Source organism: Schistocerca gregaria, chromosome 6, assembly GCF_023897955.1.
Source record: "Schistocerca gregaria isolate iqSchGreg1 chromosome 6, iqSchGreg1.2, whole genome shotgun sequence".
Taxonomy (NCBI): domain Eukaryota; kingdom Metazoa; phylum Arthropoda; class Insecta; order Orthoptera; family Acrididae; genus Schistocerca; species Schistocerca gregaria.
The window spans coordinates 183,190,193-183,212,905 of NC_064925.1; the positions used below are offsets into that span (position 1 = coordinate 183,190,193).

Sequence of the window (22,713 nt, forward strand, 5' to 3'; positions counted from 1 at the left end):
TCGAATATATTGCTTCCCCCTACTTATACCTCCTGAGGAGATCACAAATGTAAAATTAGAGATAAGAGCGCGCACGGAGGCTTTCAGACAGTCGTTCTTCCCGCGAAACCATACGAGACTGGAACAGGAAAGAAAGGTAATGACAGTGGCACATAAAGTGCCCTCCGCCACACACCATTGGGTGGCTTGCGGAGTATAAGTGTAGATGTAAGTGTAGTGTAGATGTAATCGCACCCAGGGACGTGTCCTCGCCCAAGAGGTGGAAAACGAGTGGGACAGCATTGCAACAACGACACAGCCAGCTAAAGCTCTCAACACACGACGGATACAGTGCACCATGTAAGGCGCCCTTCCCCAATTGGCTTGCTCTTCGGAAGAATCTAGAGAGATGGAGGTCAAACCCGAGAGGGAACAATCACATAAGGCCAAAACTTTTGAGACTCCTTTTAGTCGCCTCTTACGACAGGCAGGAATACCGCGGGCCTATTCTTACCCCCAGACCCGCAGGGGGGATTCTGGAAACTATTTCCCTAAACACTCTTTCTATGGTTAGGGTCCTAATGATTGTAATTCATCACGATTCCTCATAGCAGCTTACATAGTATGGACACACAAATTAGATTTTATTGGATACTCATACATCACGACATTAGTTGAAGTCTCATTTCTAAAAGAGCAAACATTCTACAGTACTGCTACTAACAAAACATGTAGTTTGCTTTACCTAAAAAACTAAGGTGTACCTTTATTGCCTAGTTGCACACTATCTGTGGGGCGTGAAGTTGGGTAGAAGTAGTGCGAATCAACTCTAAGCTGGACTGCAGAATCATTTTCTCTTATAACTAACACTAGAGTTATTTACCCCACTGGCAGCAGCACGTAGTGTAAACAGTTATACTGGCAGCATACAGAGTCAAAGAGGATTACACATAAAGTTACATTTTCAAACTACGATAGTGATCAAGATAGTTGTCATTTCTGAAATTTTGAAGCGTTCCTTCTCCTGATTTTTTTTGGAAGGAATTTTTTAAACTCCAGAGTTTTCATTTTCTTAACTGTTTACAAAGGTCAGTTATTTTAACAGGTATTATCTTTCTAGCACTCCAAAGCACAAGCTGGACTTTATGATTAGCAATCACTTGATTTTCCAAAGGGGTAACTTTTATGGATACTGTGGGAGTGCCATTTCCATTTAATGGCCAGTCCTTTTTTACCATAGATTTTCATGCCCAAACAGTAAGCATACTCCACAGAAGTCACACACAGTGACCACAAAAGAGAGTAACTCCTATTTTCAGTTAACAGCATTCACAATTGCAGTTACCTGTGTTACACATTGGTTACACAGCACTATGGAATTTGACCATAAATGTTTTCCACACCATGCTGCATCATATATAGGATGATTATAATTACAGTTTAACTTTCGAAATGCTGTAGAAATAATACCGCTGGTCAGAATGACGTCAAATTCCAACAGAATATTATCGAAGAAGGGGGAAAAACTATGGTCAAAGAAAAAAAATAGTGTGAAAATTGATCAATAGATGGCGCTGTATGTGTCAGAATACGTAAATGAAAACACCCGCCGTGGACGCGAGCCATTGAAGTTGTGTAAAAACGCCGGGTACACGGCTTTTCCTCCTTTCGTGTCTGCGACGTTCACAATGAACTGTCTCAATGCAGGATCGTGCTCTGCTTGTAAAGCGGTATTACAAGAATGATGACTGTGCACACGTCACTCTGCAGAAGTTATGGACACTGAAGGGTTTGAAAGAAAAGGCACTGGTCTTGATGACTGCCATGGGTCTAGAGAAAATGATTCGGAAATTCGGAAAGACAGGTTCTTTTGGTGTGCAACCTGGTAGAGGGAGGAAACAAATTGATTTGACGTCTGTGGAAGCGGTTTCCACAGCAATTCAGGAGGAGACAAGTGGTAGTGTGCAATGTGTTGTGCACAGAGAATTGCCCGAACACTGGACACACCTGTGAGCTCAGTGTGTAAAATCCTACGAAACATCCTTCTCTGCTTTCCATTCAAAATTACCCAGGTGCAAGAGTTGCTTCCTGTTAACCAGCCAGCAAGACAGACCTTTGCTTTAGAATTTCTTGCTCACATGGAACTGCACAATGATTGGCTGTGGAAGATTTTGTGGACAGATGAAGCCCACTTTCATCTGACAGGATATGTCAATACAAAGACTCGTCAAATATGGGTAGCGGAAAATTCACATGCAAATCAACCAGTACCACTTCACCCTGAAAAGATCTCTGTGTAGTGCAGGTTTCCAGCATCATTTATCGTGGCGCCATATTTTTTCGAAGATACAGGTGCTCCCGGTCCTGTTACCTGTACCGTCACTGGTAAACGCTAAGTCTTTTGCGCAACCACATCATTCCAGCTCTCCAACAGTGTGGATGGGATCATTTTTATGTGAGATGGTGCACCTCAGCACATTGCAAATCCAGTTAAGCAGCTGCTGAAGCACCATTCCGGAAATGCTAGAATTCTCAGCCGGCATTTCCCTACAGCCTGAACATCCCTATAACCTATCCTTGTGACTTCTGGCTGTGGGGCTATCTGAAAGATGCTGTTCAGTGTTCAAACTGCAAACTTAGCTGCACTGAAAGCACGCATCACGCAACACATTCTGAACATGACACTGGAAACACTTCAATAAGCTGTGGAACGTACTGTTTCTCAATTTCAATTTGTTGCAGAAAACAGTGGATAGCACATTATACATGTTCTGTGCCAGTCACACAGAAATTAATAATCTGATTTGACTGATGCTTTTTATGCAGTTTTTGGCCTCGGGACAATTAAAAACAGATTTTTCCCGTCCGAGGTGCTACGACCTTGCCGTGGTGGATGGGCTTACATAGCTAATAGTATCACACCTTTACACACATGCATACTGAGTAGTACAGTTTGTTTAACATCAAAGGTACACCTTAGGCATTGTTGTAAGATTCATTTGTCATTTGTAGGCGACCACTATTAAATTATGATGCTTACAATGCCATCTCTTGCTATTAATTGTTGTTCTGCCATATGTTTTCCCAGTTCTCTGATAATATTCCATTGCAATTTGATGTCATTCGACCAGTGGTGTTATTTCTACAGGGGTTTGAAAGCTTAACTTGAATTATAATCACCCTGTAAATGGCCACTGAATGCATTTCTGTGGCCATTTTCCATTTTTATTTATTTATGCTTGCAGTCAACTATTTCTTTCATGGCATGTCTGTGGAAGGGGTGAGGGGGGGATAGAAGTTGTGAGAGAAAGAGTATGTTATTCAAGTAGGTGATATCCATGTTTCTGGCACTGTGACTGCAATTTCCAACATGAAATCAACAGTAAATTGTTTTCTTCCATTCATTTTACACTCTACTTCTTTATCTACTTTCAAAAATCCCAGAAGACCATTGGAAAAGTATAGGTTTGTTCATAATTTTCAATGGGTAGTAAATAAAGTTAGCTGGTATTTTGTTTCATTAAAATTCAAACCACTCTGAGCACTATGGGACTTAACAACCGAGGTCATCAGTCCGCTATAACGTAGAACTACTTAAACCTAACTAACCTAAGAACATCACACACATCCATGCCCGAGGCAGGACTCAAACCTCCAACCGTAGCACTTGCGCGATTCCAGAATGAAGCACCTAGAACTGCTTGGCCACAGCGGCCAGCAGATTTGTTGGCTTTGTCAAGTTACAAGCAAACTGTCACATTACTACCTAATCTAGGAATCGGGTTATGCTACAGGTCAGACTGTCAGCTTATCAAATTTTCTTTGATTTCACATCACTTGGCTTCGCCAACTTACAATCAAATAGTTACATTTCAATCTAACCTATGTCTCGGGCAACATTAAAGCTAAGTATGTCACCAATCTAATTTTCTTTCCTTCACCAAATAAATATGAAAATCAGTAACCAATCTTGAAATTCATAACGACCAGATCAGTAAACATTATTCTGTTACTCTGCATATCAAAACCAAATTAATCAATCCTTATCTTCTGCCCAAAAAAATCATTAGATTCAGTGCTTTTCAGTAGCTACAATATACTATAACCCAACTAGCAACAATCAACGCCAACAAATTACCAACTTTGGCAGGCAACACAAGAGCTGCCAATTCTGTGACTACATTTTAATAGATAACAGTCACATACAAGGGGAAAAAATGTATTGTAATTACTTCTACTACTAAATATTTTCTCGCCACAATGTACTGAACTTGCTTTTTATTCTTAAGTGTTTCTTACTCCTAGTCTAAGCAGCATTCTCTCGTATAGCTTCCTCTTTCTTTCTATCATTCCTGCAATTTCCTCCACATTTTTTTATCTGGAATGCAAAATACTACAAAACAGTTTTCCTTTTTTCTCTATCTTTCCCTAAGAGACATTTTGCTCTACATAACTGCATGTTTCCACGTAACTGACAGTAGAATCACATTTTCTCTAATACAATCTGTCTGACTAATCAACCCTAGGAGCCTAACTTTTGCTTTTGTGTGTTTTTCCTTTATGTAAATCTCTAAAAGAAGGGCCTTACCATTTAGAGTATTCACAAGTTGGTGACAACTGTACATTAGTATTTTTAAAGTTGCTTGCAGAAACTACATTTGGAACAAGAGGCCATCATTAATGTAATATCTGGTCCCATTCAACAACTTCTTGTTCAAAACATACAGTTATTGCTTCATATCTTCTACATACGAAAGATACATACTTGCTTCCCACGACTAGGGTCATTGAGGACTGCAGGCAGGTTCTGAGATGCTGAGTACACAGTCCACGGCTGCGAGTGTTCAGCATTCTGTTGTTGTTGCTGCTGCAGCAGTAGCAGTTTGCTGTGCCGCCCCAGCATTGCTTGGTGCCTCGCAGATCGTGGCTGCTGCACGTGATGGCGCAGAACATGCTCCTCATAGTCTTGATCACTCACACCTTCCACAGGAAGCGATGGACACACACCATTCAGACCGTAACGGCATACAAAGGACCCTCCCTCTTTCGTACAGTGATGTTCTCGCAGATGTCTGGCAACATAATAGTTATATAATATAAAAGATAATGAAGGAATATATATCAATGGGCACAAAAACAAGCAGACATCACAGCATCAGTTTCAATAAAATATTACCATTAGAATATAGGTGTTTCACATGATGACTGTAACTGCTTAGAACATTGTATATTACTGGATCCTACAGCAGAATTCTATAAGCAGATTGTCAGAAAGAAATGAAGAACAGAACTAAGTGGTTGTTGGTATTATGCGGACAATATATCTTGGCAGTAGGGCACTACCATAAACAAGCGAGAACATGGACTGTCTGATGGTAGAGGACCAGTGCAGAAAAAAGCTCTGCCTCCCTCTTGAAGGGCTGCCATCCTATGTCCGCATCTGTACTTCCATGAAAGCAGAACTGAAAACTGTTATAGGGATCACTATTTCCTTTTGTTGTGGAGAGAGTCGCATTCTAATCCCTTTAATCACCACTATTAGTCTCTTCACTCATTTCAAAACAAATCAAAAAAGCAATCCACAACAGAAAGCAAATTGGAGTACACAAAGCATATGGTGGTAGCTACAGCACAACTGTTTACTGCCATTGGCAGTGTAGTACAGGCCCAACCTCTACCAGTCTCTTACGGAACCATATATCAAAACAGGGCGATTTCATCTCAAATCAAACAGGTCATGTGAACTTGTGGTCATGAATTTCTCTGGAAAATATATATATTAGACCTCTATATCATAACTGTTCAGAAATAAAGTATTTTGATTTTATCTTAATTTTTGTAAATGGTATGGTCCTTTGAAAAATGTATATTTTGTAAATAAATCTCAAAAGAGTAGAGAACAAAAGAAAGAAAGAAAGAGAGAAAGAAAGAGTGAGAGAGAGAGAGAGAGAGAGAGAGAGAGAGAGAGAGAGACGAAACCAAAAGTACTGGAGAAAAGGACAGATGTTTTGCTTTAGAGCTCAATCCTAGTGTGTTGACATTTCGTTTGCACCTGCACACTTGCAGGCTTCCTTTAACTCACAAATTTAAGACGAAAATATGAAATTTAGGTTAATTTTACCACTTAAATTTTTTTCTTCTAGTTTGGAAAGTTGCAGAACGCTATCTTTTATGTCATATTGCCAGATGTTATGTAAATATTTATTACCAAAAATGCAAAAAAAAAAAATGCATTTTTATGAGTTTTTACGAATTATTTACTTGGAAACCCCCACTCAAAAGCTTTTGAGAATTACGCAAAATATTGTTTGGTTAAGGCGTTAGTAGTTAGTGCAAAAACAGTGGGCAATATTTTTCAACATTCTGAATATTTCGTGTCCCTGAATTTCTAGTGTAAAATATGCATATTGGCAACACTGTTTCAGCACTGTTCTGAACAACAAACGAGTTAGAACTAGCACGTAACTCAGCCTGCACCGAGTTTTGTGTTCGGTTTGAACTTTTTGTTAGATGCAATGTCAGTGAGGAAATACAGAAGTGAAAAGTGAAGAGTGTGGACTATGAAAAAAAGACAAAAGAAGGTGGTGATTAAGAAAAGTGAAAAACACTTCACAGTTGTTGGAGATCTGTCAGAGTTATTGCAGAAGTATTTTGGTCCTCCAGTAATGGTACTAGCATCAGCATCATTGTGCAGGAACTGCTACACTCATTACAAGAAGAAATTTAGTGACACCCTACCTGAATGTTTCCTAGGTGTGAAGTTTTTAATGCGTTGACTGTTAGCATTTTTGTTGTAGCCCCTACTATATCCCCTCTTAAACATCCAGGAAGGATTAGAAGCAAAAGGAGAAAACAGTATGTAAAAAGAAAAGAGGAAGAAATTGAAATAAGTTTTACACAAGCAACAATTTATCAACTTTGTGAAGTGTATAATGTGGTTGCACTTGGAGCAGAACCTGAAGACAAGGGGTATGTGCACAAACTGTGGTGTGTGGTTTCAAAATCTAAATACCACTATCTCAGCAGCCATTTATACTGAGAATGTACAGTCACTGATACTGGCACCAGGTAGCTACTCTAAGCAGTAGATACAGAAATACATACCTGCTTCCTCACATTATTTGATTTCAAAAACCCGTAAAATAAAGAATGAGAAAGGTATTTTGGCATGCCCAGATTCTTACTGTGGGCATCCGTTGCAAGGTATTATGCTTACTGTTGCTCTGGAATGTTAATGAAGTGATGACAACAATTGCAGCAGGTGAAGTCCTAAACAGGCTGATGGTATCTCTGTTAGTGAAAATGGTGAAAAGTTAAAAAGGCAAAAAGACATACGACAAAATCAATAAGAAAAGCATATCTGCTAATGAAAAAGGAGAACCTGAATTTAAAAATTCTACTTCTTATGACCAAATTGGGTAAAATGCCAGCCAGTGAAGCAAGTATGCACATGTATTTACTGCACTTATCTGAAACATTTCTTTCACCATAAGCAGTGTCACAGGAAAGAAGTACACACAGATGGACCTGATGCTTTTGCCTATATGTCAAGAACTGCAAGATAAATGCTGGTTGCAGGAGTGTGCAGTACGTCCTGGTGCTGAAGTGATCACTGTTGAAGCATTACACCTTCAAGATACTGATAATGACATAACCTACATATTGTGGAAGTGAGGAGAGTTGGTGAAGAAGGCAGTAGAGCCAGGGAAGTTCGTTACAGAGGTTAGGCCGGTATTACAATATCAAATTTCTCAGTCAAAGATTTGATCAAAGATGTGATCAAATATTCCGTCAAATATATTTGACAAAGGTCTTTTGTGTAGCGCTAGAAGGGGTATTACACTGTCATCATATTTTTCATCAAAGTTCAAGATGGCTGACAACAACAACAACTTGTTATTAATCGCAGCAGTTGCATGTAACACAATTGCACTATGTGCACGTGCGGAAGAGAAGCGGGGGGAAAAAGGAAACATACCTGGGTGAAGCTGTGGGTTTTAACGACACAATAAAAGCATTCAACAAAGATTGTTACGTGAGCTTATAGCGGAGGACGTCAAGTCATACATCAATTACTTAAGAATGGATGAGCATACATTTCTGTATGTGCACAGTGAAGTGTATCCCCATATCACAAAGCACAATATTCACTCAAGAACTGCTACATCTGCAGAAGACAGGCTCACTGTAACACTTCGATTCCTTGCTACAGGAAAGGGTTAGGTCAGGTCTCCAATCTTCTTAATCTATTTTTGTATTCAGGGTGTCTCACGTTGTAAAGCGCTTCATACATCTCTATTAATTTTGTAGTTTTCGGCACACACCAACTGTATTTACCGGCAATGTTTATAAAAACACTACAGACGACAGAACGCTGCAGCGATGCTAGTGCTCCATGTGGTGGTAACATGTCACATTGGAGTGAACAGAAGACAAGCGACTTCTTCGATCAAATCTACAGCGAGGCCTTAGATTTGATCAAATATTGGACGACATTTGACAAAGTTCCCTATTACATCATCAAATATCTTTGACAAAGAAATTCGATAGTGTAACACCATCATTAGGCATTGGGTCATGAAAGGAATAGCTCATCATGATACCTGGAGGTTGCAGAGACAGGCCATAGCAGAAGTAAAATTAGCCACACCCCAGAATACTGACACTTTAGTTCTTCATTTCTACTTTGCTGAGAAGTGGTCTGTTGTTTTGAAAAACAAAATTCAAAGTCTCCACTGGCACACATCACAGATACAAATATTTACATGTGTTGCCTATTTCCTTGGAATATCACACTGTTGTGCTATTGTCAGTGATGATCTCATTCATGACAGTGCACATGCATGCTATGCTGTCAGCATGATAATTGATGACATAGCATCTAAGAGGCCACGCATTTCCTAAACATGTCTATGTGACTGATGGTGTAGCATCACATTTTAAAAACTGCTTTCAGCTTTATGAGCTTTGTCGACACTGTAGCACTGAAAAAATACACAGGAAAAAAAAGGACATTTGCAGCAACAGGTCATGGAAAAGGTGTATGTGATGGGGTAAGAGGTCTCTGTAAACATGTTGCAACAAGATTTAACATCCAGCATGAAGCTGTTGATGCTATAAGAGATGCTACTGATTTGTACACACCATATTGACATTAGTAACAAACATGAAACACTAATTCTAAAAGAAAGTACATTAGGAAAATTTTGTTTAAAAAATAGATATGAGTGGTCTGCTATGAAGTCTGTGGTAGGAATTCAATCACGTCACAACTGGGTTGCATCCCAGAGTGTCACATCCACTGCAACAACGGGGCTCCACAAAATGCAGCCAGTTACTGTGCATGAAATGCAGAGACCACAGTATACTTTAGAAGACAATTCATTTCTTGTGCGTACAACAATCAGTGGTGGGTGAGACAAGAAGTGTCTCATGAGCTGCAAGATATAACCATCTGCTGTAAGAAATCTCATAATCCTGCTAATGCTTTCAAATGGCTATCATCAAAAGATCAGCGCGCAGTTCTCATTTCCCATGCACTGCTCTTGTTGGATTATCCTTGCCCTGGGGCAAATTCAGCTCGGCTATAGAAGTTCAATGAGAAGCAGATGGAAAAAATGAACTCTTTTCAACAGAGCATGTTGATTGTTACATTGTAGGCAATTTTAATTCAGGGAGAGCCATGAAGTAAAGTCATGACAGAAGACAATAATAATGTCTGAATAATACCATCAAAAGAAAAATGGGTATAAATATTTTACGCATCTCAGTTTTGTTATAAAACACTTTTGAACAAAATTACGAATTGTTTTCCCACTCACTTATAGTGTTGGACAGTAATTATTTTGATTCAGAAATACCAGTTTTACATGACATTTACTTAAAATCAGCGATCAATTTAAATATTTAAGTGTCCATGATTTTTCGACATTGAGAGTAGAGCTAGGTCTACTTAAAAAACTTCCCACACTTTGTACAGAGAAGTATTGCCCACTGTGTACACTCCCTAAGTACAATGACCAACTAACGTACCATGAAATTTTTAGAACATTTAGGATGGGGGATTTTGGAGAGAATAATTTCTAGATAACCAAAAAAATTAAGATTCTTTCAGCTTTATAAAAATTAAGATTCTTTCAGCTTTATAAAAATTAAGATTCTTTCAGCTTTATGCACAAATATTTTGACTGTTTAAGAATTCATGCATTAATGTCATAGCAGATAGCAGTCCTTCCTCTTTATCATTTCTCAAGATAGTTAACATCCTGTGACCATTCATATTTTCAAAAGTGTGTACATATAAATGATGTCTCATAGTAATGGAAACAAAGTATTTACCGTATTGAAAATAAACTCAGATCTCTATCACTTTTGGTTTCTTTACTACAACTTTTAAATTCTCCCTTTCGTTACAATATTTTCACAAATACTCTCATTTGGAGAGGTCTGTAGCATTAAAAAAAATCATCAAAAATCAACATATTGTACTTTTTGGAGAGAGATCATGTGGAACTTCAACATATATTTCTGTCAGCAAACTTTGAAATAGTAATGTGACACATTCACTCTTGTCTGTACGATTTGAGATGACATTGTCCAACACTACCCACCTAAACCTGCCACGATATAATGTCGACATAATAATCAACATCAACGTATGATTAATAAAAAATTGGTTATTTCCTAATAAACGACAGTACCATGAATAGTGCATGCGCGTATGAGGTTTTGTGTGTGTGTGTGTGTGTGTGTGTGTGTGTGTGTGTGTGTGTGTGTGTGTGTGTGTGTGTGTGTGTGTGTGAGAATGTTAATGGATTTCTTTAATGAGTCTATCAGTTGTGTTATTAGTTGCAGTTAATAATGACTGAGGTTGGTGGCTACCATAAAGTCATTAAAGCTATTTTGGTCAAATAAAATTTTCAATAATAATGCAACAAGTATGGTTTTTTCTTGCTACAGAGATGAAGTGAAGTTTTTAATACTAGCTTTTGGTGTGAGTTTTAGTTTCTTGACGTCATTGACTTTATTCTAGCAATATAGATCAAATGAAGTCTCAGCTTTTGAAGCGAATTACGGGATGATGTGGACTAAATGAGAAGCATACAGGGCTAATGAAATTCCCAAAACCAATTTTTAGCAAATTTATTTCAATGTTGGTATCAATATTTCTATTTATTTACGTAAAGTTGAACTGGTAATACCAAGTTTGTAGGTTTTTGTGTATTTAGTTTAATTTTGGCTTACTGGAATTTTTTATAAATTTTTTACTGGGTGTGTATTTTATATTAGAAATGTCATTTATTTTGTTTGGTCCCACCCAAAACCCCTTAATTCCTGCTGTTTCCCCGGTAGTTTCATGATCTTCAAATTATTTTGATTACACACTGTGTAATGGGATTGCGTTCATCTGTTTGTATCTTGGTGTCATAGTCACCATATTGCATACAAGTGAAATGACAGTATCCCCAACATACACGACTTTACAGATAAAGCTGAGAGCCATTATTGGAGGTTTCGATACCTCCCAGCAAAAATAAGACAATAACTAGTAAACCACAATGGTGTGCCAACCGACATTAAGGTTGATGACAGCTTTACTTACTACATAGTACTGATGAACAATATAAAATGAACTTCTGTGAACAATTTAAGTGGCTGCCATGCCAATAAAATGGCTGTTTTGACACCTTTCAGAACATAAATAAAATAGTATATTATTACAAAGGGAAATTCAGGAAGCAAATGGCAACCACTTAACTGCAGCCAATTGTGTGGTGCACATCACACACACATGCAATGCTAGTGTTTATCAGTCGTCGTCAAGGCAGTCAAGTATGGGAAAAGGTTTTAGCAACAAAGTCGGGGAAAATGGGTGAGCTAATAAGTGGCTAGCCTCATCACCCGCACCCTCCCCTCTCTTCCAAAACGTTCATTGCCACTGAGGTCACTTACGTCCTTAACATGCCTATTTGCCACCCAAAAATAGTATTATTCTTCACTGCATTATTATTATTATTATTATTATTATTATTATTATTTACTACTACTACTACTACTACTACTACTACTACTGTGCAAACAAACTTAATCACATGAATAAATATTGACCAATACTCATCAAAAATTATATTTAAACAATGTATGTAGTTTTATAAGAATGAATGGAAAATTATGTAACACTGAAGCAAGAAAATGCATACATAAGGCATGGGTAACATATGCTGATCCACAGGTATGTATCGCATACTTGTATAAGCTCATGTGGTGGCTTGTCACGTGATGTGACAGCAGTGCTCCTAGCACATAAAGTCAAAGCTGTAGCATCTATGAATTATGTTTATGGAGTAATGCACTGACGTGAATGGCACCCCTTTCCTGACACACCGTGCCAACAAATTATGTCTCAAAACACATTTTTGAGAGTATCTTCTTTTTATGCTCATCCCATCTTCAGATGTTCACATTTATTTACCCATTGGGAATACTGTTTCTTTATGTAAAACATCTTAAAAACTTCCACAGTGAAATTCTGGAACACTGTTAGTAAAGAAACAATGTTTATGACATGTAAACACCCGAAGATGGGATGCCAGACATACAGGAATATCTTGGTAAAATAAACACCTATAAAAGTAACTGGTAGCATTTAATTCATTAGAAATTACCTTCAGTTTCTAAAGTTTCAATGTCATAACATGTCTACAATGAACAATAAAGATGAGAAAGAATCATAGAAAAGCAAAATACGGCAATGAGATAGGCAATCTCAGCCAACAAGCAAATAGGAGTAACTTTAAAATTTTTGGAGACAGGCTGACCTGTAGAGTGATTGAAATTTAGTATGTTCATGCCCCCAAACACTACCAGCAAACATTTTGTAAATATTTGAACACATGTACTTGTGATGTCTGATTGCACATCTGGAGTTGTTTCTACAACATTAAATAAATAACACTATCATTTCTTTATTCATTTCAAAAAGTTTAAACGTCTAAGATGCTTGCAGCTAACATAAATTGGCTGTGCTACACAGAAGTCAAATAGGAAAAATTCAAACAACAGAATGGAAAATATCCAAAAAAGCACAATGGGTGAGTACAATGCAAGTGCCACACTCTTCCATGAACTGGTTCCAAGGGTCAAACTGAAACCAACCACAGGCTGGATCTGGCCTGCGAGCCGCCAGGCACCCACATGTGGCATTAATGAATATCAGTGAATAAGTAGCATGGCTATAGAATTCAATCACACTGAAAACATAGTTGCTTGGTTGATTTGACACAATATCTGACTGTATGAAGTGGAACGAAATGACAAGAAACAAGTATCATGCCATTCAGATAACTTCATAACATTGTTATAGGAAGCAGGGCATTACTGCAACAGTTTTTCAGCCATAAGAATACAGAGACTGAATCCTGTTTAGCTTCCACAGATTAATACATACCACATAGAACACAGTAGGATACATCATAAATAATTATAATACAGAGAATACAGCAGCTTTCATTGTGGAGGTTAAAATTCATATTATACAACCAAAAAACTAAATAATAGAAAATAAACAAGGAAACTCTTATTCATAAAATCTTCTAGGATATTATCGCAAAAAACTGCCTCAGTTATTGTTACCCAAAAGAATGACATTTGCTGTACTATTCAAAAATGAAGTGTGTGGTTATCAGTGGAGCAACATTCATGAATTTTTACTTGTTTATTTATTTATTTATTTGGTACAAATACAGTGCATGTCCTTAACAATTACGAACAATAGAAAAAATGGAAAATGCTCTCAGCAGTTGTTAACAAGGAGAGCAGTTTATAATGAGCTAATATTTCAGTCTGCACTGGAATGTGCAGATTTTCGAAACCTTCTGAGTGACTGAAACTTTAAAGTGGACCAACACTCAAACATGGAACCTTGGCTATCAAGAGCAGTGCTCTTACCTATTGAAATATCCAGACACTACTGATTCCATGGGCCAACCATAGGCCAGATCTGGCCTGCGAGCCACCAGGTGGCATTAATGAATATCAGTGAAAACAGTGAAAAGTAGCCTTTCTATGGAATTCAATCACACTGAAAACAACTTGCACTCATACATTCATTATGTGTAGTTCCACATCTCATAACAGTTGTAGTCACAACAGTGCATGTCTGAAGGATCTTTGCATAGTACTTCCAAACATAGGCACTGCAATAATGTACTGCACCCCAAGAATAGTTAAACTTAGAAAATTGGGTCAACAAGAAGTTGCAATTCCACCCGTCCCCTTTGACACATGACATGACTATCTTGTGTTGTACGACATCACAGTGGTGCAGTGTTTGAGTCAGCCCATGTTTGCAGATGCTGTGTTATTGTAATTGGTGGTGATTGCTTGGGTTGCATGTTTATGTTTTCAAGTAATTTGTTACGTACCAAAGTGAGCCATTTGTCACTGTTATCCAAATGTGTGAGGCTGTCATTGCAAGAGAGTGTGCCAGTTCGCTAGAGAGCTACTTCGATTTTGCATTTTGCTAGTAATGGATTTGCATTTTTATTTGGTATTGTTTGTGCTGTGTGTTACTTATAGTTGGGAATTTAATAGCTTTTTTCAGTAACAGCTAAAACAGAAATTTATGCTTGGGGCAATGGGCAAATATGTGGCATCTAGAATGAAGTTCCTACAGTTACTTGGTCTGATTGTACAGAACTTTGTTTGTTTTTAGGTTTTAGTGTGGGTGTGGGGAGGGGTGCATGTAAGGGGGTGCCATAAAGGTCAATTGGAATTCCATTGTTAAATGCAGAGGAGGAAGCACATAGAATGAGTACATTGAAAGCCTCTATGAGGGGGAAGACTCGTCTGATGACATGACAAGAAGAAGAAACAGTAGTACATACAGAATAGTTAGGGGATTCAGTATTAGAATCAGAATTTGAAAGAGCTTTGGAAGAGGGGATAGATAATATTTCATCAGAATTTCTAAAATCATTGGGGGAAGTGGCAAGAAAATGAATATTCACTCTGGTGTCTTGAGTGTAGAGTCTGGCAACATACCATCTGACATTCAGAAAAACATCATCAACACAATTCCAAAGATAGGGATAGCTAACAAGTGTGAGAATTATCATACAATCAGCTTATCGGCTCATGCATCCACACTGCTGATAAGAATAATACAAGCCTACAGAACAACAGGAAAGAAAATTGGGTATACCTGTTAGATGACGATCAGTTTGGCGATAGGGAAGGTAAAGGCACCTGAGAGGCAGTGCTGACATTGCAGATGGTAAAGAAAGCAAGAATAAAGAAGAATCAAGACACGTTCATAGGGTCTGTTGACCTACAGAAAGTGTTCAGCAACCTAAAATGGTGCAAGATGCTTTAAATTCTGAGAAAAACAGGGGTAAGCTATAAGGAAAGATGGGTAACATATAATATGCAAAAGAGCCAGGGGGGAACAGTAAGAGTGGAAGAGCAAGAACCATGTGCTCAGATTAAAACGTGTGTAAGGCAAAGCTGTGGTGTTCTGCCTCTACATTTCAGTCTCTATATCAAAGTAGCAATAATGGATATAAAAGAATGGGTCAAGAGTGAAACTAATAATGAACGTGGTTCAAGAGGGGAACTGAAATTCAACATGATAAGGTATCAATGTAAGATCTCCTGCTGACATTGCTATCGTCAGTGAAAGTGAATAAGAATTACAGAATCTGATGATCAGAATGAACAGTCTAATGCATACACAATATGGATTGAGAGAAAATCAAAGAAAGAGAAAAGTAATAAGGCCAATGAGATTGGAATAAATTCAGCAAATAAATGAGTGTGGGGCCTATGTATGATGCATGAGGTACTCTAAGAGGAAGAGAAATTCGTGGCAGGTCACATCAAACTAGCCAGTTGCCTTACACACACACACACACACACACACACACACACACACACACACACACACACACACACACACAGAGAGAGAGAGAGAGAGAGAGAGAGAGAGAGAGAGAGAGAGAGAGAGAGAGAGAGATTTCAACTGAAATTAGCAGTTCACATTTTTTTTTGTTATATTTATTTGTCATTTTATTTTTACTTCCATCTCAAATTCTTCAAAATACATTAAGCACTGCAAGCATGTAAATGCATTAGCAAAATACCAGTAAAAAAAAAGTCACTACAGTCAAAGATAGGTCACCTTGTATGCTGAGAAAGTGTATTAAAATTGTTAAGTTCGTGTGGAATGTACATTTCAGGACAATCCAATGTTTATGTGAATATTTGTAAATGATTGTTTGCAAAGTCGATCCTATGTTTTCAAGACAACAAATTTTCTATTAACCTGTTACTTACAAAGCGTGAAGAATAACAGCATCTAGAATATAAAACATTACACTCAATTGTAGCTCAAATTTAATATGGAGTCACGTACTCATTATGCCAACATTGTTTCAAAACACTTGAATGGAGAATAATGTAACTCTTCATTCCCAGCACACACATGTGTATATGTGATCCAAAATTTATTAGATCTGTTATTATGAATCAATTTCATGTTATTTTTGTTCGTTCATTTCTTTTTAAGTAATTATTGTAATACCCAATGTTTCAGTCTGCAGCTAAAGACAACTGTCAACATCCCTGTGCTGTCCTAAAGACAAGAGCTGCCCAATGGAAGTACTAGTACACCCACAAGTTGCTTAACAATTTGAGTAAAGAATTATACAATAAAAGCACAGTATCATTCTTGTACTTAATCAACATTGTGCTAATTAAGTGAAAAATTATGGCCGTATTAACTTAAGGCTTGGTATACAAATGGCATTCATTTTTGTTTATCTGTCAAGTTAATAAGGCAACATCACAGTCGTTACGTAACTCTTTAAACATATTATTATTTATTTCGGCTATATTTCATATACAGTATTCCTCACAGATAAAATTTGCATAAAATAAAAGTTAATTACTCTGTCATCGGTTGAAAGCACCCATGATACACTATGCACTATTTATGCCGTTGAAAGTTTGTTTACTGTCATCATACACAAATTCAAGTGTTGATCAACAATTAAGCAAATTATCTCACTATAGTGAAGTACTTAAAATTGTTTCGAATTTGACTGGCGAAGTTTGTTACGTAAATTGTGTCAAATTCATTATATTGTACACCAACGTGCTTAAAGAATGACTATAGCTATGCCTGACAACCATTACGAAACTGCTCATTAAATTCTGTCTAACACTAACCTTGTAAAGTCCTGTTGGGCTTTGAACTCCAAATTTTTGCAGTACGTGCACTTGTTCCATACGTGTTTATTTTCAGGTACTAAAATCGATTTTGGCATTTTAGTTCAATAGACGAGTTTCATATTCTTTTCATCGTGACACTTCCATACTAGAACGTTTCACATGATCGCTGACGACGATCACAATCCAGTGACACATATCACCTCACACGTGGCACTCCAAGTGATAAAACATGCCGTCAACTTTCCACCCTCATTTTGATTCCATTAACTACACGTCCTCACACGTCCACAAACCCCAAACACCGTATCAGCTGCACAGTGTTTCTGCCATATGCTTTCGCTATCTAGTACTTTGCTTTTCACAGATATTGCATGTCATATTCAGATTTGCGCATGCAAAATGTATGCATTTTCGGCTAGAGGAAATAAAATGTATTTGTTATGTAGCAATGTATTGGCGAAAAAAGCTTAAGAAAGTAAGGTTTCTGCGTTTATGTATCAATGTTTTAGAGGACGTAATATATAGTACACCGACACCGAAACGTACGGCAAATAATTTTAACAGCTACCATGAGAAGAAAATGACGACTATTAAGTAAGAAGACAGCAAGAAGTAACATCCTTCGAGTACTGATGCTTGGTATTAATTTCCCGTGGGAGCTGCTGAATTTACTAACTCTAGGCCTCACTAGCATCGCAAGGAGTCATATTTTTCGCAAAATAAATGCCTCGCTATCCGCTTGAACCTACGGGGAAATGAAATTTGTTCAAAGCGTTTGTCTTGCTTCTGATCATTTACAGCAGTGATTGTTCAGGTTTCTAAATTCGATTGTTAAGATACATTTATTTAGAGGGAGTAAATATTCACACCACCGACAGACAAGGAGCACACAATATTTTTCAGATGTAACTGAGAAATAGGCACCGTAATACTAGAGCATCTTAATCTGGTTGTCTCTGAACCCGTCATTCAAATAATCCTAAAGAGGTAAAGAAAAGATTTAATCACTTGCTTCATGATTATAAACATAAGATGTTGAATAACCTACTGTACGTAAATCTTAACTTTCTTTGCTAGATGGCACAGTTGAAACTGGGGTGCATACAGAGCGATAGAAAACGTATATTTGGGTGCGTTGACACCAGAAATATCGCTAGAGAGTATGCATTTCGTGATAAATATACAACCCTATTTTTGTGGTTTATCCATCTTTTAAATACACCTGCTTACTGTAAACTTTTTTTCAAGAAATTACAGCCGAAACTGACAGGAGCAAGGAATCTGCATCTGTGATCTGAAAAGAGAATCTGTGCATTCTCACAGTGAAATGAAGTTCCGCAGTATGGTAGTGCAATTCAGTCGTTTTGTGACCATGGAGGATACGTTTCCTAGGTCTGTAAGAGGATAATTATTGTAGAAAACCACTAAAATTATCGATCAAGGCATGTTTCAAACTATTTCGTTGGAAACAGTTAAATAAATTATGGAAATTAAAGACAATCTCCGAGGTTCTAGACCTGCTGTTGGCCTAAAACTACAGCTAATATCCTCCTTGGGTGCATAAAAGCTGATGATCATGGTCTCTGTCCTACACATACTTCGGCACTCTAGTTTTCATTTATACAACCGCCGACGTGGCACTACAATCGCTCTTTCGCTGCCACTTACGTTCTTTGGCGGTTGAGATGTCTACATCTACATCTATACTCTCCAACCGTTGGGAGATGCAGGAACGTCACATAATACTATTTATTAGGGTTTCTTCCTGTTACATACGCGGGAAGAATGATTATTTGAGTGCCTCTGTGTGTGCAGTAATTATTCCGATCTTATCCTCATGATTGCTACACTCCTGGAAATTGAATTAAGAACACCGTGAATTCATTGTCCCAGGAAGGGGAAACTTTATTGACACATTCCTGGGGTCAGATACATCACATGATCACACTGACAGAACCACAGGCACATAGACACAGGCAACGAGCATGCACAATGTCGGCACTAGTACAGTGTATATCCACCTTTCGCAGCAATGCAGGCTGCTATTCTCCCATGGAGACGATCGTAGAGATGCTGGATGTAGTCCTGTGGAACGGCTTGCCATGCCATTCCCACCTGGCGCCTCAGTTGGACCAGCGTTCGTGCTGGACGTGCAGACCGCGTGAGACGACGCTTCATCCAGTCCCAAACATGCTCAATGGGGGACAGATCCGGAGATCTTGCTGGCCAGGGTAGTTGACTTACACCTTCTAGAGCACGTTTGGTGGCACGGGATACATGCGGACGTGCATTGTCCTGTTGGAACAGCAAGTTCCCATGCCGGTCTAGGAATGGTAGAACGATGGGTTCGATGACGGTTTGGATGTACCGTGCACTATTTAGTGTCCCCTCGACGATCACCAGAGGTGTACGGCCAGTGTAGGAGATCGCTCCCCACACCATGATGCCGGGTGTTGGCTCTGTGTGCCTCGGTCGTATGCAGTCCTGATTGTGGCGCTCACCTGCACGGCGCCAAACACGCATACGACCATCATTGGCACCAAGGCAGAAGCGACTCTCATCGCTGAAGACGACACATCTCCATTCGTCCCTCCATTCACGCCTGTCGCGACACCACTGGAGACGGGCTGCACGATGTTGGGGCGTGAGCGGAAGACGGCCTAACGGTGTGCGGGACCGTAGCCCAGCTTCATGGAGACGGTTGCGAATGGTCCTCGCCGAGACCCCAGGAGCAACAGTGTCCCTAATTTGCTGGGAAGTGGCGGTGCGGTCCCCTACGGCACTGCGCAGGATCCTACGGTCTTGGCGTGCATCCGTGCGTCGCTGCGGTCCGGTCCCAGGTCGACGGGCACGTGCACCTTCCGCCGACCACTGGCGACAACATCGATGTACTGTGGAGACCTCACGCCCCACGTGTTGAGCAATTCGGCGGTACGTCCACCCGGCCTCCCGCATGCCCACTATACGCCCTCGCTCAAAGTCCGTCAACTGCACATAAGGTTCACGTCCACGCTGTCGCGGCATGCTACCAGTGTTAAAGACTGCGATGGAGCTCCGTATGCCACGGCAAACTGGCTGACACTGACGGCGGCGGTGCACAAATGCTGCGCAGCTAGCGCCATTCGACGGCCAACACCGCGGTTCCTGGTGTGTCCGCTGTGCCGTGTGTGTGATCATTGCTTGTACAGCCCTCTCGCAGTGTCCGGAGCAAGTATGGTGGGTCTGACACACCGGTGTCAATGTGTCCTTTTTTCCATTTCCAGGAGTGTATAATAAATCTCATAGTAATATTTAATGCTCATATCATTTCCTATACATATGCAGAATCTCATTTCCTTGTGTTTATTATGATAAAGTTTCTTTTTTTCCCTGAATAGATTACGATTATTATTAAATTATTGCGAGTGTGCATTCCTTATTTTACCGACTAGCAGGGTCCACAGTCATTTCCATTCATTACCATTGTGTGAGTAATTAATTAGGTGGTAGGTAAGGAGGTCCCCCCCCCGCCATGAACCATGGACCTTGCCGGTGGTGGGGAGGCTTGCGTACCTCAGCAATACAGATGGCCGTACCATAGGTGCAACCACGATGGAGGGGTATCTGTTGAGAGGTCGGACAAACGTGTGGTTCCTGAAGAGGGGCAGCAGCCTTTTCAGTAGTTGCAGGGGCAACAGTCTGGATGATTGACTGATCTGGCCTTGTAACACTAACCAAAATGGCCTTGCTGTGCTGATACTGCGAATGCCTGAAAGCAAGGGGAAACTACAGCCGTAATTTTTCCCGAGGGCATGCATCTCTACTGCATGGTTAAATGATGATGGCGTCCTCTTGGGAACATATTCCAGAGGTAAAATAGTCCCCTATTCGGATTTCCGGGCGGGGACTACTCAAGAGGACGTTGTTATCACGAGAAAGAAAACTGGCATTCTACGGATCGGATCGTGGCAGGTACGTTAGAAAATTTAAAAAGGGAAATGAATAGGTTGAAGTTAGATATAGTGGGAATTAGGGACGTTCGGTGGCAGGAGGAACAAGACTTCTGGTCAGGTGAATACAGGGTTATAAATACAAAATCAAATAGTGGTAACGCAGGAGTATGTTTAATAATGAATAAACAAATAGGAGTTCAGGTAAGCCACTAAAAACACCATAGTGAACGCATTGTTGTGGCCAAGATAGACATGAAACCTATGCATACTACAGTAGTACAAGTTTATATGCCAACTAGCTCTGCAGATGACGAAGAAATTGATGACATGTATGATGACATAAAAGAAATTATTCAGGTAGTGAAGGGAGACGAAAATTTAATTGTCATGGTTGACTGGAATTCGAGAGTAGGAAAAGGGAGACAAGGAAACATAGTAGGAGAATATGGATTGAGAGTAAGAAACGAAAGAGGAAGCCGTCTGGTAGAATTTTTCACAGAGCATAACTTAATCATAGCTAACACTTGGTTCAAGAATCATAAAAGAAGTTTGTATACATGGAAGAATCCTGGAAATACTAGAAGGTATCATATAGATTATATAATGGTAAGACAGAGATTTAGGAAACAGGTTTTAAATTGTAAGATATTTCCAGGGGCAGATGTCGCCTCTGACCACAATCTATTGGTTATGAACTGTGAATTAAAACTGAAGAAACTGCTAAAAGGTGGGAAATTAAGGAGATGGGAGCTGGATAAACTGACTAAACCAGAGGTTGTACAAAGTTTCAGGGAGAGCATAAGGGAACAACTGACAGGAATGGTGGAAAGAAATACAGTAGAAGAAGAATGGGTAGCTCTGAGGGATGAAGTAGCGAAAGCAGCAGAGGATCAAGTAGGTAAAAAGATGAGAGGTAGCAGAAATATTTGGGTAACACACGAAATATTGAATTTAATTGATGAAAGGAGAAAATATAAAAATTCAGGAAATGAAGCAGGCAAAAAGAAATACAAACATCTCAAAAATCATATCGACAGGAAGGGCAAAATGACTAAGCAGGGATGGCTAGAGGACAAATGTAAGGATGTAGAGGCTTATCTCACTAAGGGTAAGATAGATACTGCCTACAGGAAAATTAAAGAGACCTTTGGAGATAAGAGAACCACATGTATGAACATAAAGAGCTCAGGTGGAAACCCAGTTCTAAGCAAAGAAGGGAAGGTGGAAAGGTGGAAGGAGTATATAGGGGGTCTATACAAGGGCGATGTACCTGAGGACAATATTATGGAAATGGAAGAGGATGTAGATGAAGATGAAATGGGAGATATGATACTGCGTGAAGAGTTTGACAGAGTATTGAAAGACATGAGTCGAAACAAGGCCCCAGGAGTAGACAACATTCCATTAGAACTTCTGACATCCCTGGGAGAGCCAGTCCTGACAATACTCTACCATCTTGTCAGCAAGATGTATGAGTCAGGCAAAATAGCCTCAGACTTCAAGAAGAATATAATAATTCCAATCCCAAAGAAAGCAGGTGTTGACAGATGTGAAAATTACCGAACTATCAGTT

General features: G+C 39.2%; 1 protein-coding gene across 2 annotated transcripts in view; it reads right to left on the reverse strand.

Moving 5' to 3' along the window:
• LOC126278215 (vacuolar protein sorting-associated protein 54-like) overlaps positions 1-18,257 on the reverse strand; it is a 132,026-nt gene extending 113,769 nt beyond the window's left edge. Inside the window, exons 1-2 of one of the 2 annotated variants that reach the window (XM_049978151.1) lie at positions 17,206-18,257; positions 4,745-5,051 (exon numbers count right to left, since the gene is read on the reverse strand). In XM_049978151.1, the coding sequence (XP_049834108.1) occupies positions 4,745-5,051; positions 17,206-17,303 (405 nt within the window). In that variant the 5' untranslated portion in view covers positions 17,304-18,257. The remainder of the gene's footprint in view (positions 1-4,744; positions 5,052-17,205) is intronic. The other variant, XM_049978150.1, reaches the window with a different exon arrangement.
• Positions 18,258-22,713: the final 4,456 nt, after the last annotated feature.